The sequence below is a fragment of the Panthera uncia genome (assembly GCF_023721935.1).
Source record: "Panthera uncia isolate 11264 chromosome A1 unlocalized genomic scaffold, Puncia_PCG_1.0 HiC_scaffold_16, whole genome shotgun sequence".
Classification (NCBI taxonomy): domain Eukaryota; kingdom Metazoa; phylum Chordata; class Mammalia; order Carnivora; family Felidae; genus Panthera; species Panthera uncia.
In genome coordinates this window covers 75,437,728-75,453,852 of record NW_026057576.1, presented here as the reverse complement: position 1 = coordinate 75,453,852, position 16,125 = coordinate 75,437,728, and the positions used below count along the sequence as shown (strand labels likewise).

Genomic DNA, 16,125 nt, shown 5'->3' with positions numbered 1-16,125 from the left:
GTCCCCGGCGACGGTAGCCGGCACGGACAAGATACGTTGGAGCCTGGCCGCCGGCAAGCTGGAACTCGCGGTGGGCGACCTGACCCGGCGGCTTCTGAGCCCGGGGCACCTGGAGGCCTCCTGCCCCTCATCCGAGGCCCCCAGGGTGAGTGTTGGTAACGCACCAGATTTCCCTTTGGGACACAGCTCTAAGCGTGTACACAGATTAGGATTAATTACCTAAAACAGCGTGTCTGCCCAATAGAGTTAGGAGGGGTATGTACCGTGGGTTCCGGTACTTCATTAAAAACGCATCCGTAACTTATTTTGTTTCTGTTTTCTCCCAACCCAGCCCTCCCCTACCTCTATCAGAATGGACCTTCACGGGCAGATGGAGGTTTTATGAGGCCTGAACGTGAGGAGATTTAGAGGGCCTTTTAAAGAAAAGGAATGCAAAATTATCTTACTTTTGCAACTTTCCCAAAAGCACAAGACCAGGGAACACTGCTAGAGCCCAGGGCCTGGGACGTGTCCACACAAAGGGGCCAAGGCACCAAGTTGTACTAAATTGTTTATCTACAGATGTCTGATCCCCCCCACCCTCCGTCATTCCCTATTCTCTGTCCCCTATTTTATATATACAAAGAATATTTCATATTTAAAAAAACAAGACAAAACAAAACAAAAAACATGTATCTTGCCGTCAGATGGAGAGCTTCAGGTCAAAGCCAGGCTCTCGATATTAGCTTCTTGTTGTTTGTCACCTGATAAATGCCAGGCACTAAGATAGACCACTTAACGGAAATAAACTAATAATCACAGCAACTTTAGAAGATACTTAATGAAAAACCCTTGATTATCTTTGAATCAAGGATTAGAAAGGCTAAAATATCATGGACTAGGATTTGAATCAATTTGGAGTTTGGTTTCATAATCCATGGTTCCTCTCTTCCATCAGTAATACAAAGTGCAAACTCTGACATTATAGGAGCTCAGTAGATGCTGAACAAGGTATAAATGCGCACAAATGCCCTTTCATAAGATGGACTCTTGTGGGGGGTCCGTTACCAACATTGTTGGGTGCTACTCCAAAATAAATTGATAATTCAGTTGAATAGTAGTTGGAGAAATTACCATCAAAAGAGTATCATGTGACTTGTAAACTTCATAGCTGATTTCAGAGAAATATTTGGATAAATTAGGTGCATTCGACATAAAAGGAAATTAATTGAATGTTGTTGGGCTAAGTCTAGCTCTGCTACAAACAAATGCTGTGAATTAAATAAGTGACAGTTTTGTAAAATGAGATTTTTGAACATTAGACAACCCCAAAGGGCACTTAGTAGCTCTAAAATGTTCTCAGAGACTGTTGCAGCAAAATATCACTTTCTTAAAATATCACCCCTTAAAGCAACAGTATTTTATGGCAAGAGGAAATAACTCTCAAAGGTGTTTCCACCGTCATGGATAATTTTTCAGTTCTCCATGAAAGAAGACAAACCAAAACAAAATATTAGTAGAAATCAACAGTTCCTGGAACATAAGGACTGAGTTTGTTTTTATCTCAATCTTGAATGCCTAGCAAATTACTATATCATGGTTGGTGCTCAGTGAAGATTTGCCAAATATTTTGACTCCTTGGACAGACACTAGAAGAATCCATAGTTCATTTCCAGGCATGCAACTCTTTATGTCTGTATTACGAATTATATATTATGTATTTTTATGAATTATGTATTATTTCTGTATTAGGAGACAAGAACTCACATCCAAGCTGTACCATCATGAGAAACAAATAGGAAAGGACAACCTTAAGCAATTTTGCACAAGCCTATTTTTCCATTTAAATGGAACGTCTGATGTTTGGGGAGGCAAGATGCCCTTTTCAGTTATGGGCACTTTCACAAGCAACCGATGAGATGAGTATTGGTACAGTTTACATAACAGCAAACAGAACTCTTCGAGGCTATCACTTGCTAGTGAGCAGACCAAGGCCAGGGAAGACTCAGGTTCACATTCCAAGGAAGGAGCCAGTGCACAAAGTGCTCTTGGGAGACAAAATCCTCGCTCAGACAAAATCCACTCTCATGGGTGAAGCACTGGCAAAGAGCACCTGCTGCTTTGGGAGGCTAACAGGAGTTGTATTTGTGGTCACGCTGCCACCAGGCTCCCTGGAGTCCTCCTCAGCCATGCAAGGCGGACCAGTTCCCAGCCCGAACGTCACTGCGCGTGCGCACATCATCCCTGTGCCCTCAAGGCCTGCAGATGCGACTGCGCCTGCGCAAACGTCTTCATGCTGTCAGGGCCTCCCCGGCCTTAAGTGGAGATTGCGTCTGCGCCAGGAACAGCTGGTGGAACAGGCTCCCTGGGCTGCGGCTTCCGGTTTGGAGAACGCACCTGGGGCTTCGGGTCCTGTGGGGTGTTTGTGCGGCTGCGCGGCCCAGGAGGGGGCTCGGAGTCCCCGGAGCGAACGGGGGTGGCGTACGTTTGGCAGGCAGACACTGGGCTGGGGTGACCCAAGCCGGAGGGGATCACCCCGCGTCTTTTCGGCCCACCGATTGCTTATAGTCTTTAAATTTTTTTTCTTGTTTCGGGACAGGAAGTCTTTCGGGCCATTCGTCCCGGCCGGAGTCGCAGGTGAGGGTCGCGGGCCGCCCTGGCGACCGCGCTGCGGTGGAAGCCGGGTCTTTGGTTCGGGGTTCTGGGTCTAGACCCGCACCCTTGGGATGCGGGGGCAAGGGGCCTGCCTCTCGGGAACGCAACTGGCTGCTGTGATGCTGTGGTTGCGGACTGTCTGGTTCTGGGGACCCCCTCCCCCCAAGCCGGTGCGAGTTCACCCCGGATCCGTTGCGGGTTTTATTTGCGGGGTTGGGGGAGTGGTGTGGACCCCTCCAGAGATTTTGCAGGCCTGTCCCGGTGCAGTTGGAGAGAGATACAGTATCCTTAGAGGGAACCACCTTATTTCTCTTACTTTTCGTCTTCTGTCAACCTCCTGGCTTCCACAGCCTTCTGGCTTTTTCCTATCACAAGTTTCTCTCCGGTTAGAGTCTCCCCAAATATCACAAGTGTATAAAGGCTGCTGTAAACCCCTTGTCTCACAGGGAAGCGCATCTTCTTGAAGGGGCTGCAGGAAGGAAACTTAAATTGTACCAGTCACTTTCTCTGCAGTAAAATAGCACTAAAGCATCATATTCACTGAATGCAACCTTGCTGGTATGTTTCATTGTGTCACTTTAGGATAATATAGGCAGTTGCTGAATGGACGATGAGTCATTATTGTAATATCAATGATCTGTATTCAGTCTCTTGAAAGTTGCTTAGTCTTTATCAAAAAGTGAAGCATATCCCTCCCTTATTTCCTTAATATTTTATAATATTTATATTTTAAGTGTTACTTGCGTCAACAAGTAGTATAGTCCTAAAATTGATCAAGGATTTACCAGCTACCAACTACTGTGTTAAGCACCTTATGTAAATTATCTGAGTTCATCCTCCTGTTACCATCTGCAGTTATTAACCCCATTTTTCACTTAAGGACACTGACTCTCAGAGAAATTAAGTGGTTTCCCCATGTCACACAGCTGTTAAGTTTTGAGTCTAGAATTGAACTAACATTGGACTCTGAAGCCTGAACCCTAACCACAAACCACAAGTCAAAAACATCAACTAACAAACCCAGAATCCAGAAGATAAAATTAGGGAACATGTAAAAGCAGTGGTACAATTTTATGAGTAAAAATATTTAAAGCTGTTCATTTGTTACTAGTTTTGGAATCCTTGTTGTATTTATAGCAGTTTTGGCATACATGGGTGTCCACCCCATTACCTAGATGTTGTTATAAAGTAATTTGAGTCTTTGCCTGGAACTTGTTGAAGGAAACTGAGACCAAGTAGAATATTCAGATAGATCAGAAACTGTATTCCCACCTTGTACATTCAAAGAAGAATTTCTCATTCTTCATTTTTTATACATTATATATGGATTGTAAATATAACATTATATACCACAGCGTACTGACTTAAGGGGGCATGTTTTGCGAAGTAAGACAGTAAACATAAGCAGGTGGTTCGGTCAGTTATGCTGATAAGACACCTCAAGAGGAAGCAGTTACTGTATTCAAAGACAAACGTCTCAGGAAAGTTGTCTCTCATGGGTTTATTTCTTGGTCTTAACTGACCCGACAGAAGTTGAGTTTCCTTTGTTAGGAATTCGACTGAGAAGTGGAGCCTTTTCCCCTAAAGGCCACCAAATGGCTGTTGTGGAACTCGCCCTGTGCAGTCATAGCTGCTAAATGGTTTTGACCAGACTGAATCCCACCAGGCATAGTGGGGAGTGAATGCGATCAGCCCCTGGCCTTTTCTCGTGTGCTTTTCCAGGAACTCCACTCTAGATGTTGAGTAATTCGTTCAGCAAACAAACCTACTAAGTGCCAGGCACTACTGACACAAATTACAACTCCTGACCTCAGGAGACTGGTGGGGTAGTAACGGCTGTACCGTAACCAGCCATGTGATTTCCTACGCCAGATGTTAGGCAACGTAGCCTCGTACTGATGGTGTCTGTGGCTTGTTTGCTGCTGTGTTCGCCGTCCCTGAGACCGCTACGGGGCTCCCTCCTCCCTGTGCAGCTGCTCTGAGACTTGACGTGGATGTACCAGGAGGTGTCTGAAACCACAAGATAAAACATGGTTTTTATTCCCAGAACACACATTTTAGGTGAAGTCTTTGGTTTTTTTTGGAGAGTGCATGTGTGTGCGGAAGAGAGGCAGAAGGAGAGAGAATCTTAAACAGGCTCCACGCTCAGCATGGAGCCCGACACGGGGCTGGGTTTCATGACCCTGAGATCATGACCTGAGCCGAAATCAAGAGTTGGATGCTCAGCTGACTGAGCCACCCAGGAGCCCCTTCTTGAAGTCTTTTTTGGAAAAGTTAGTTGATTTTAGTGTTCTATGGTTTACATCACATAGTAGCTCTGATATCTTATAGACTCTAATAGGACTTGCATGAATATTTAAAACTTTCAGGAAATTTCACACTTGTGGTGACCACTTTAGGAAATAGTCTAGACCCGAGCCCAGCAGGGTACTCATTATTTCCTCTGACTTTAGAAGATACTTCAGTGGACAACTGTCTCGTGACAATTCACTTTTGTTACAGCACTTAGCATTTTGTAATTAGTGCCCATTATACCCCCTTTTTCTTTACAGAACATATGCTCTCTGAAAGCAGAAACATAGCACGGTGCCTGGTGGATATGTGGTCGGTGAATTGTTAGGGGTAACAGGCATGAGATGAGAATATGAACCCAAAAAATGTACTACTGAATTTAAATTTATGAAGCTGTAAATAGTTAGACGAAATAGTTAGAAGAGGTAAGTCAAGTAAGGATTTCATGTGGAAGTTATTTTGAGTTGGGTTTTGAATATTGATTGGAATGATTGGGTAAAGCTAGTGGTGATGTGAAAGTGAACACAGACAGACATAGGCTTTGTTTGGCCTAAAGAAGAAGGTAGCTGTTTTTTGGGGTTTTTTTTTGTTTGTTTGTTTTTGGGGCTTTTTTTTTTTGTGGTGAACTCCTACCTGTGTAGGAGTCCAAACTTCCTGCAAAGCCAAATACAATTCCATGAGCTGGTGGTTTGTTAGAAACATCTGTTTCTGAGGCTGTGTGGTAGTCTGACAGAAAAAGAGGAGAAATAAAAGGAAAGGCCTTACCTCAGAAGGCCAGAAATGAAATGCATTGAGCCTTCTTTTTCTGTTGTTATTCTTTTGCATCATGCACTGAATAAGGAACGGAATAGTTAATTCAATAGAAGTTGGAGTTTACGGAGAAAGACAAGGTAGTCAATTTCAATATTGCTAATGTAGTGAGTGGGGCTGCTGATACTTTTAGTAATAAATACAGAATAGAATTGAAGTAAAATAGTTGATTTTCATTAAATGTAGAGGTGGAAAAGGGACAGAATTTATAAGCATTGATTCACTTTCATTTTGCAAATGTTGATAAATCTTTTATCACGAACGAAGCACTGTCTGTGAAGTCTTTACGTTAAATATTCAGTTGAAGTTTATCTTTGACTTAAAGTTCTTCTTTTTTCCTTATTAGTTAAAGCAGAGGATTCCGCATCGCTTCTATGGCTACCCCACAGACTTCACAAACCGTTGCGTCTCACGTTCCTTTTGCAGATTTATGTTCAACTTTAGAACGAATACAGAAAAGTAAAGGACGGGCAGAAAAAATCAGACACTTCAGGGAATTTTTAGATTCTTGGAGAAGATTTCATGATGCCCTTCATAAGAACCAAAAAGATGTCAGGGACTCTTTTTATCCAGCAATGAGACTTATTCTCCCTCAGCTCGAAAGAGAAAGAATGGCCTATGGAATCAAAGAAACCATGCTTGCTAAACTTTATATTGAGTTGCTTAATTTACCTAGAGAAGGAAAAGATGCCCTTAAGCTTTTAAATTACAGGACACCCACTGGAACTCGTGGAGATGCTGGAGACTTTGCGATGATTGCGTATTTCGTGTTGAAACCAAGATGTTTGCAGAAAGGAAGTTTAACAGTACAGCAAGTAAATGACCTTTTAGACTCAATTGCCAGCAATAATTCTGCCAGAAGAAAGGACCTAATAAAAAAGAGTCTTCTTCAGCTTATAAGTCAGAGTTCGGCACTGGAACAAAAGTGGCTTATACGGATGATAGTAAAGGACTTGAAACTTGGCTTTAGTGAGCAATCTGTATTTTCTGCATTCCACAATGATGCTGCCGAGTTGCATAATGTCACCACGGATCTTGAAAAAGTCTGTAGGCAACTGCACGATCCTTCCGTCGGACTTAGTGATATTTCTATCACTTTATTCTCTGCCTTTAAACCAATGCTGGCTGCCATAGCAGATATTGAGAGAATTGAGAAGGACATGAAACACCAGAGTTTCTACATTGAGACCAAGCTAGACGGTGAGCGTATGCAAATGCACAAGGATGGGGATGTGTATCAGTACTTCTCCCGGAACGGGTTTAACTATACAGATCAGTTTGGAGATTCTCCACAGGAAGGCTCTCTTACACCATTCATTCACAGTGCATTCAAAACAGACGTGCAAAACTGTATCCTGGATGGTGAGATGATGGCCTTCAACCCTAATACACAAACTTTTATGCAAAAGGGGAATAAGTTCGATATCAAGAGAATGGTGGAAGATTCTGATCTGCAAACTTGTTACTGTGTTTTTGACGTACTGATGGTTAATAATAAAAAGCTAGGGCGTGAGACCCTGAAAAAGAGGTACGACGTTCTCACTAGTGTTTTTACACCAATACCAGGTAGGATAGACATAGTGCAAAAAACACAAGCTCATACGAAGAAAGAAGTAATTGATGCTTTGAATGAAGCAATAGACAAAAGAGAAGAGGGAATCATGATCAAACATCCTCTATCCATTTATAAGCCAGACAAAAGAGGTGAAGGATGGTTAAAAATTAAACCAGAGTATGTCGATGGGTTGATGGATGAACTGGACACCTTAATTGTGGGGGGCTATTGGGGTAAAGGTTCGCGAGGCGGAATGATGTCTCATTTTCTGTGTGCTGTAGCAGAGAAACCTCCTCCTGGTGAAAAACCCTCCATGTTTCACACTCTCTGTCGTGTTGGTTCAGGTTATACCATGAAAGAACTGTATGATCTGGGTTTGAAATTGGCCAAGCATTGGAAGCCTTTTCATAAAAAAGCTCCACCAAGTAGCATCTTATGTGGAACAGAGAAGCCAGAAGTGTACATTGAGCCTTGTCATTCTGTCATCGTTCAGATTAAAGCAACAGAGATCGTCCCCAGTGAGATGTATAAAACTGGCTGCACCTTGCGTTTCCCCCGAATTGAAAAGATCAGAGAAGACAAAGAGTGGTATGAATGTACCACCCTAGATGACTTAGAACAACTTCGAGGGAAAGCATCTGGAAAGCTTGCGTCCAAACACCTTTATGTCGGTGGTGATGATGAACCACAAGAGAAGAGGCGGAAAGCTGCCCCAAGGATCAAGAAAGTTGTTGGAATCATTGAGCACCTAAAAGCACCTAACCTTTCTAATGTAAACAAAGTTTCTAACGTATTTGAAGATGTGGAGTTTTGTGTTATGAGTGGAACAAACAGCCATCCAAAGCCCGATCTGGAGAACAGACTTGCGGAATTTGGGGGTTATATAGTACAAAATCCAGGCCCAGACACCTACTGTGTGATTGCAGGGTCCGAGAACATCAGGGTGAAAAACATAATTTCTTCCAATGAACATGATGTTGTCAAGCCTGAGTGGCTGTTAGAGTGTTTTAAGACCAAAAGCTGTGTTCCATGGCAACCTCGCTTTATGATTCATATGTGCCCATCGACGAAGCAGCATTTTGCCCGTGAATATGATTGTTATGGTGATAGTTATTTCGTTGATACAGATTTGAACCAACTGAAAGAAGTGTTCTCAGGAATTAAAAATTCCGGCGAACAAAGTCCTGGAGAAATAGCTTCCATGATTGCTAATTTAGAATATCGATATTCCTGGGACCACTCCCCACTCAGTATGTTTCGACACCACATTATTTATTTGGACTTGTATGCTGTTGTTAATGACCTGAGTACCAAAATCGAGGGGACGAGGTTAGCTTTTACAGCTTTGGAACTTCGATTTCATGGAGCACAAGTAGTTTCTTGTTTAGCTCAGGGAGTGTCTCATGTAATCATTGGGGAGGATCATAGTCGTGTTGCAGATTTGAAAGCTTTTCGAAGAACTCTTAAGAGAAAATTTAAAATCCTGCAACAAGATTGGGTAACTGATTCAATAGACAAGTGTGAATTGCAGGAGGAAAATCAGTATTTGGTTTAAAGCTAGCTTTTCTAGTGAGGAAAGCCTGTGATCTGGTGGACACGTCGTAACAGGTGGTAAAGATAAAATTTTAAACTACATTTTGTTTTTATCCCTTCAAATTTATGCTTAAATAGTATTATTAGAATAGGAAAACAACATTTTTAAGTTTTGAGATAGGTAAGACCCTGAATAGCCCAAAGCCAAGAAAGAAAGAAATCTTTTAGCAGTGTAATATTTGATGACTTTTAAAACCAAGATGAAATAAACAGTTTAAAGAAGAGGTGTTGATATAATATCGCTATAGAAATCTAGAATTTTGACTCCAATATTAATAAAATACATTCAGAGGCTTTTAGAGTCATTAAAAGCATTGATCTAAATGGATTTTCTGGAGTCAAATAAAAATTTTAATAGTTGTTATATAATAAAGCATTGCAAGAAAGAAGAATTGTTATAGTTAGACTTGTAAAAATATATCTTAAATTGAAGACTAAAATTCTTTTAAGTTTGAAATGTTGTAAACAAATTTGTTTTTTAGGGTTAAGGGCAAGCTCATAAATGAAACCTGTTATTGATGTAACTAGGTAAATTAGGGGAAATTGAATGAGACTTGATGGTCTAAAAACTTAAAATTAGATCAGTTTGATTAAAAGAAACTTACCATTTTGCAAGTATTGGGCCCACATTTATTGTTTCTGTAAAATAGAGCACGTTTCAAAGACCATGTTTTTATGTGAACTTTACTCCAAGATGAATAGTATTCACAAAGAGTGATTTTCCTAGATGTAATCCACATGTCAAAATAGCCTATGTGTTGGGACTTTCATTACAGAGAGGTAGATTGCTCTATTTAAAATGATTTTTATCTTAGGTTATTTAAATTCAGTGTATATAATATATATTATGTCTGGATTTATATACTAAATTTTGGAATACAGTGTATTCATTATGAAAAATATATTTTCATGACACCTCTGAAATACTTAAAATATGGAACCCAAGGAACTGTGTATAGATTGTTTGTATGTAGTTTTAGATTTTATTGAAATGGTGGAACAAATGTAATTTTATTTCTTAATTTAAATAAAATATTTAATATGCTATTGAAATTTATGGTGGTTGATGGATTGATTGATTTTGAGAGAGAGCACGAGCTTGAGCCAGAGAGGAGGAGAGAGGGAATCCCAAACAGGCTCCACGTTGTCAGCACAGAGCACGATGCAGGGCTCCAACTCAGGAACTGTGAGATCATGACCTCAGGTGAAATCAAGAGTCAGATGCTTAACCAACTGAGCCACTCCTATGATGTATTTATTTTGAGACAATTTGTAATAGTTATTTCAATCAGATTAGATACTATGGTATCTATAATTTTTGACTGATTCAAATCAGGTTCCTATTTGAGGTCCTTTGTGTTTCATATTATTGAATGAACTTTATTAAAAATTTAAACTTGGGGCACCTGGGTGATAACAGTTGGTTAAGCATCCGACTTTGGCTCAGGTCATGATCTCATGGTTGGTGAGTTTGAGCCCCGCGTCAGGGCTGTGCTGACAGCTCAGGGCCTGGAGCCTGCTTCGGATTGTGTGTCTCCCTCTCTCTGCCCCTCCCATGCTCATGTGCGCACGCTCTCTCTCTCTCTCTCTCTCTCTCTCAAAAAGAAAATTAAAAAAAAATTAAAAATGCATTAAAAATTAAACTTGCATATTTTTATAATACCTATTGAGAAAAACTACAAAATAGATAACCAGTAAGTGCAGTGGAAAGAAAAGTACATAATTTTACCACCAAAGACAATAACATTCACTACTTCAGGTTTTTGATGGTAAGGAAAGCACAAAACACGGATATACAGTGTAACAGAAAAGTGTAAAACTATAATGCTTTATTTGATCAGCTTTTCTCAGTGGGAGAATTTACAGGCAGGCCACTAAAATATGCCTACATCACTTTAAATTGCTGTTCACTATACCATTGAATGTAGTGTAATGTGTTCAGCTAGCCCATTATTGTTCGATTTCTAGGTTATTTGACCTTGCCACCTTTTTGTTTTCCTAACGAACATTGTAATCAATCTGTACTGTAGTCTGTGTATTCTAGTCCTGTTTGTTTCTTATACATCCTTAGAATGGAATTGCTGATTCAAAGGCACATATTTTTTAGTAAATGGATACGCATTTCAAAAACTTGGCAACATGCCTTTCTAGATTCTTCTCTTTCCCATCTCTAAATGTTGGGGAGTTCGTTTTCTTAGTACTGGACCTGTTTTCTGTCTTTACTCACTCTCTACACATTCTCATCCATCCCCTGACTTTAAATATGCTGATAACTCTGATGTATTTTTAGCCCTGGTTTCTTTGCTGAACTCCAGTTCATGTATGTATCCACATAACGTCTCCACATGAAATCTAATGAGCCTCTCGTACTTAATGTGTCTAACTAGAACTATAAAATATTTCTCATAGAAAACATTTTAAAATATGAAAGAGAATGGTGCAATGAATGTACGTGCTCACCACTCAGTCTGAACAACTGTCCTATTTACAGACCTCGGGATTATTTTGCAGTCATTTAGATTACCTAACAATTCACAAGTGTTCTGTACAGAACTCTGGATTTCTGCAATACACTTAACGCTCCTCCCCAGTGTTCCCCTCCTCACAAAATGGTGCATCTATCCACCCAGCTGCTCAAGCTGAAAACCATGCTGTCATCCTTGGTTCTGTCTGTTCTCATGTTTCCAATTCACAGAAAATCTTGTTGCCTGGAGCTTCCAAATAATCCAGAATATGACCTCTCACCACTTTTCCCAGTAACCATAGCCTGCCACCATTATTCACAGACCACGATCACCTCACTGGCCTTCCCTTTTGCAGTCTTATTCCACTACTGTCAGCTCTCAAGGACACTCACTTTTACTTTCAAAGATGCAGTCAATTCATGTTCCTCCACTAGCCAAAACTACTGAATCCCCATCACTCATAACTTCCAAAGTCGTAAATGGTCCATTGGAGGTGACCCCGATTACCCATCTTCTGTTAGCTCTCTGACTTGATTTCCTATCACTTACCCCCTTGCTCACCACACTGTAGTCTCATCGGTCTGTGTGCTTTTTCCTTGAACTTCATTCAGGGCTGGTGTATGTTCCCCCACCCACACCCCCAACACCATCCCTTCATTCTGCTTTATTTTTTCCAAAGCACTGCACCTTTATTTCCTACCACTAGAATAGAAACTCCGTGAATGAAGTCACTCGGTATGTTTTGTTCACTGTTGTAATTGGTCACTCAATAAATATTAATGGAATAAATTCTCTGAATTATACTGAAAAGCCTACTTTGCTCTTCTCCAAGACTATGTGTTCTTGCCAGAAAGCAGGCAGGACAAGACACTGTTCAAGAACTCCACCTTTTTCTGCATTCCTGATGACATCACCATCCTGAAAGAGTTGCTTTTTGTTTTTTGGGTTTTTTTTTGTTGTTTTTGTGGCTGATGGCACCTTCTTTGAAGATCAAGTCGCTACCCTAACTGCTTCATAGGCATCATAGGCATGCACTCTACCTGGCATTAGAGTGAACAGGTCTGGCTTGGAAACTTGGAACTCTTGTTTTGGGGGAAGTAGGTTGGACATAGCTTTAAAATATCTAATATGAAGTTCTTTGAGCACTAGAGCTATTTTATAAACCATTCCCATTCAATTTCAACCAGTATATATTAAGTTCTTACTCTCCTTGATAGTCATTGGAGTGAAAAAATGAACAAGACAGTCTCTGCTTTTAAGGAACTCAAAGAGTACTGAAAGATAAAAATAATTGGAATACAAAAGATAAGTGCTTTCCTATGAAAGAATGATGGATTCCCTGGAAAGCCATATGCTGTAATGAAATGAATACAAGTTTTAGAATCTAGTTTTCCTGGGCTCAACTCCAGTTCTGCCACCAATTGTCTCTGTTGTCTGAGCAAATCACAATTTCCTTAAACCTTAGTTTCTAAACTTTCAAATGGAAACAGTATCTACCTCACGCAGAATATTTGAAAACAGGGACACCTGGGGTGGCTCAGTCGGTTGAGCATCCAACTCGATTTTGGCTCAGGTCATGATCTCCTGGTTCATGAGGTTGAGCCCCACGTGTGACTCTGTGCTGACAGTCCAGAGCCTGCTGGGATTCTCTCTCTCCTTCTCTCGCTGCCCTCCCCCCACTCATTTGCTCTCCCTTTCAAAATAAATACACTTGAAATAATTTTTAAAAAGCATGTATGAGAACAGAATTATAGTGCCCAGCATACAGAAAAACTCTCCAGCTTTTATCTGCTGCCCTTATCCAGGCCTCCCCAGTGGGGGTTCATTAATCCAATGGGGGTTAATAAGGGAGTGCATTCTGGAACCATAAGTAGAATTCCCTCAGGCATATTGGTATGGAGGGTTTGTCCTTGCAGAGGGAAGATTATAAATACAAGCATGGGGAGTACAAACATTTGGGGAAGAGTGTAAAACATTCAAATTTAGGTGGGAGGGAGAGGTATAGGTAAATTAGGATAAATTTTGAATGATTTCAAATGCTACACTGCAGAACATGCGTTGTATCTGGTGCTCAGGAAAAATGCACTGAAGAATTTTTAGCAAGGTATTTCAGGTTTTTGTCTAAGGCTGATTTCTTGATTCTCCCTCCTCAGTTCAAGCTCATGTAGCAAAAATACCATCAGCCAAGTAGCTTATACAACAAACATTTCTTTCTCACGTTTCTGGAGGCTGGAAGTCTGAGATCAGTGTGCCAGCAAAGTTGAGTTCTGGTGTGGGCCGTCTTTTTGGCTTTCAGAGAGCCACCTTGCTCCTGTATTTTCACGTGCTAGAGAGAGATCTAGCTCTGGGCTCTTCATCTTATAAGGGCACAACTTCTAACATGGCGCTCTACCCTCATTCACTCATCTCAACCCAATTACATCCCAAAGACACTCCCCCAACACATACATGCCCCACTTCCAAGTATCAGATTAAGGATTAGGGCTTCTAAGGATTAGGGATTCTGAGGGAACACATTTAGTCCACAGCACCATCCCTTACATTTTTTAATGTAAATGTTTACAAATATGAGTGTCATCTAAGTACCTGGGCAAACAGCAATAAACACAATGGGCAAAAATTCTTGTCAACATATCATGATTTACTTTCATTCACTTAAAAAAAAAATTCAACTTGGGGCCCCTTGTGGCTCAGTTGGTTAAGTGCCTGACTCTTGGTTTTGACTCAGGTCACGATCTCACGGTTTGTGGGTTCAAGCCCCGCGTTAGGCTCTGTGCTGACAGTGTGGAGCCAGCTTGGGATTTGGAATGCTCTCTTCCTCTCTCTCTCTGCCCCTCCCTTCCTCTCTTTCTCTCTCTCAAAATAAATAAATAAGACATTTATATATATCTCTTTAAAAAATAAAAATAAATTAAAATGTATTTACCAAAAGGCAAAAATTGGACTTCTGGGTATTGTTCCTGTTCCTATGACTGCATAGCAAGTCAACCCCAACCTCAGTGGCATAAAACAACCATTTCCATCATGCCCACATATTCAGAACACACACGAGCAAAATGTCTTGTCTTGTTACCAGTGTGATTACAGACTCAGCTCCAAGAGTCTCCCTCCCCGTGTTGGCTTTGAAGAATGTGCCCGGGGAAGTGCATGCTGGCAACAACCACGAGTGCAGAAAAGGTGGTTCCCCAGCTAATCTTTCAGATGAGAAGTTGGCAATAGGAAACTAATACAGATTTTTGGTTCCAGAAGTGGGGTGCTGTTTAACAAATGCTTACAAAGCAGCTTTAGGAATGGGTGATGGGCACAGTCAGGAAGAAATGCAAGAAACACTATAGGATAAAGCCTAAAATCTCCAAGGAGACTATTGGTAGAAATCGGGATTTTAAGGATGCTGCCAATGAGGGCTCAAAAGGAAGGGAGGAAGAGGCGTCGTGTTATGTGGTGACAGAAGCTTAGCGAAATTGTCTCCTGCACTTGAGTAAAAAGAAGAATGTGTAGGTGCTGAACTTGGATGTATACCTACTTGCAAACAAAGTGTCCACGATGCCACCTGAGTTCTCACTGTTTACCATAAAATGCAAAAGAATTTAAACAAAATCTGCTTTTTACAAAAAGAAACCACAATTTCATGACTTTGAAAATTCTCTGCTTCTCCAGCTATAAGGTCTGCTGAAATTAATGAATTGCTTCAAAATTGTCACATACAGAAAAAGCCAAAGGCGTGGTTGCACAATTTCTGCTCTAACCTCAGAAATACCTGAGGCTCGGGGCACCTGGGTGGCTCAGTCGGTTGAGCATCCCACTCTTGATTTCGGCTCAGGTCACGATCTCACGTTTTGTGAGTCCAAGCCCCGCATGCAGTTCAGCTCTGACAGTGTGGAGCCTGCTTGGAATTCTCTCCCTCTCTCTCTCTGCCTTTTCCCCCACTCTCTGTCTCTTTCTCTAAATAAATAAATATACTTAAAAAAAAAAAGAAAAAAGAAACACCTGAGATCAGATTATTCAACTTCACAAAGCATGATTTCAGATGACAGCCTTCGATCCTCTCAAGCTACAGGGCCTGTGAGATGAGCTGTGTTGTGTTCCGGAACCACCTCAGCAGGAGGCTGAAGCAGAGAAGATCTCATCTTGCAAAGGTCTGTTGTGTGCCTTTTGCTGAGAGGAGAGAACCCCACTGAAATCCTCAGGAGACCCACGGGATTCTTCGGAAAGTTATTTCAGCAGAATCATTGCCAGTATGGATTGAAAGAAAGAGAAAACCGGGGCGCCTGGGTGGCTCAGTCGGTTAAGCGGCTGACTTCGGCTCACGTCATGATCTCGCGGTCCGTGAGTTCGAGCCCCGCGTCGGGCTCTGTGCTGACCACTCAGAGCCTGGAGCCTGTTTCCGATTCTGTGTCTCCCTCTCTCTCTGACCCTCCCCCGTTCATGCTCTGTCTCTCTCTGTCTCAAAAATAAATAAAAACGTTAAAAAAAAAAGAAAGAAAGAGAAAACCACCAAAGCTCTACTGGCAGGAACCAGTCTTGGAATGTCTAGATTCTGGGTCTGGAATTCTCTCTTGTCCAGCAAAAGGGCAGACGCAGGATTAAAATGAGAGAGAGGCTAATGTCCTGGAGGAGACAAGAGCCCTGAGTAAGTGTCCTTGCTCTGATTTTATTAGGATCAGAAGGCTTACAAGTGCAATGGATGTGTACAAAGAGACAATGAATCCATGAACATTAACTCATGGGCGTGGTGGGGGGGGCAGGAAGGGGGTTTCGAAGATATGCGGTGTTAGG

At 41.5% G+C, this 16,125-nt stretch overlaps 1 protein-coding gene across 2 annotated transcripts; it reads left to right on the top strand.

Annotated features, from left to right (window-relative positions):
• Nucleotides 1-3: 3 nt before the first annotated feature.
• On the top strand, nt 4-9,932 carry LIG4 (DNA ligase 4). 2 transcript variants are annotated; one of them, XM_049647205.1, is made up of 2 exons: nt 4-145; nt 6,083-9,932. In XM_049647205.1, the coding sequence occupies exon 2, from the start codon at nt 6,111-6,113 to the stop codon at nt 8,844-8,846; it is 2,736 nt and encodes a 911-aa protein (XP_049503162.1). In that variant the 5' UTR covers nt 4-145; nt 6,083-6,110; the 3' UTR covers nt 8,847-9,932. The 2 variants fall into 2 exon arrangements, with proteins under 2 accessions (XP_049503162.1, XP_049503161.1); XM_049647204.1 differs by lacking the exon at nt 4-145 and adding an exon at nt 2,528-2,616.
• Nucleotides 9,933-16,125: the final 6,193 nt, after the last annotated feature.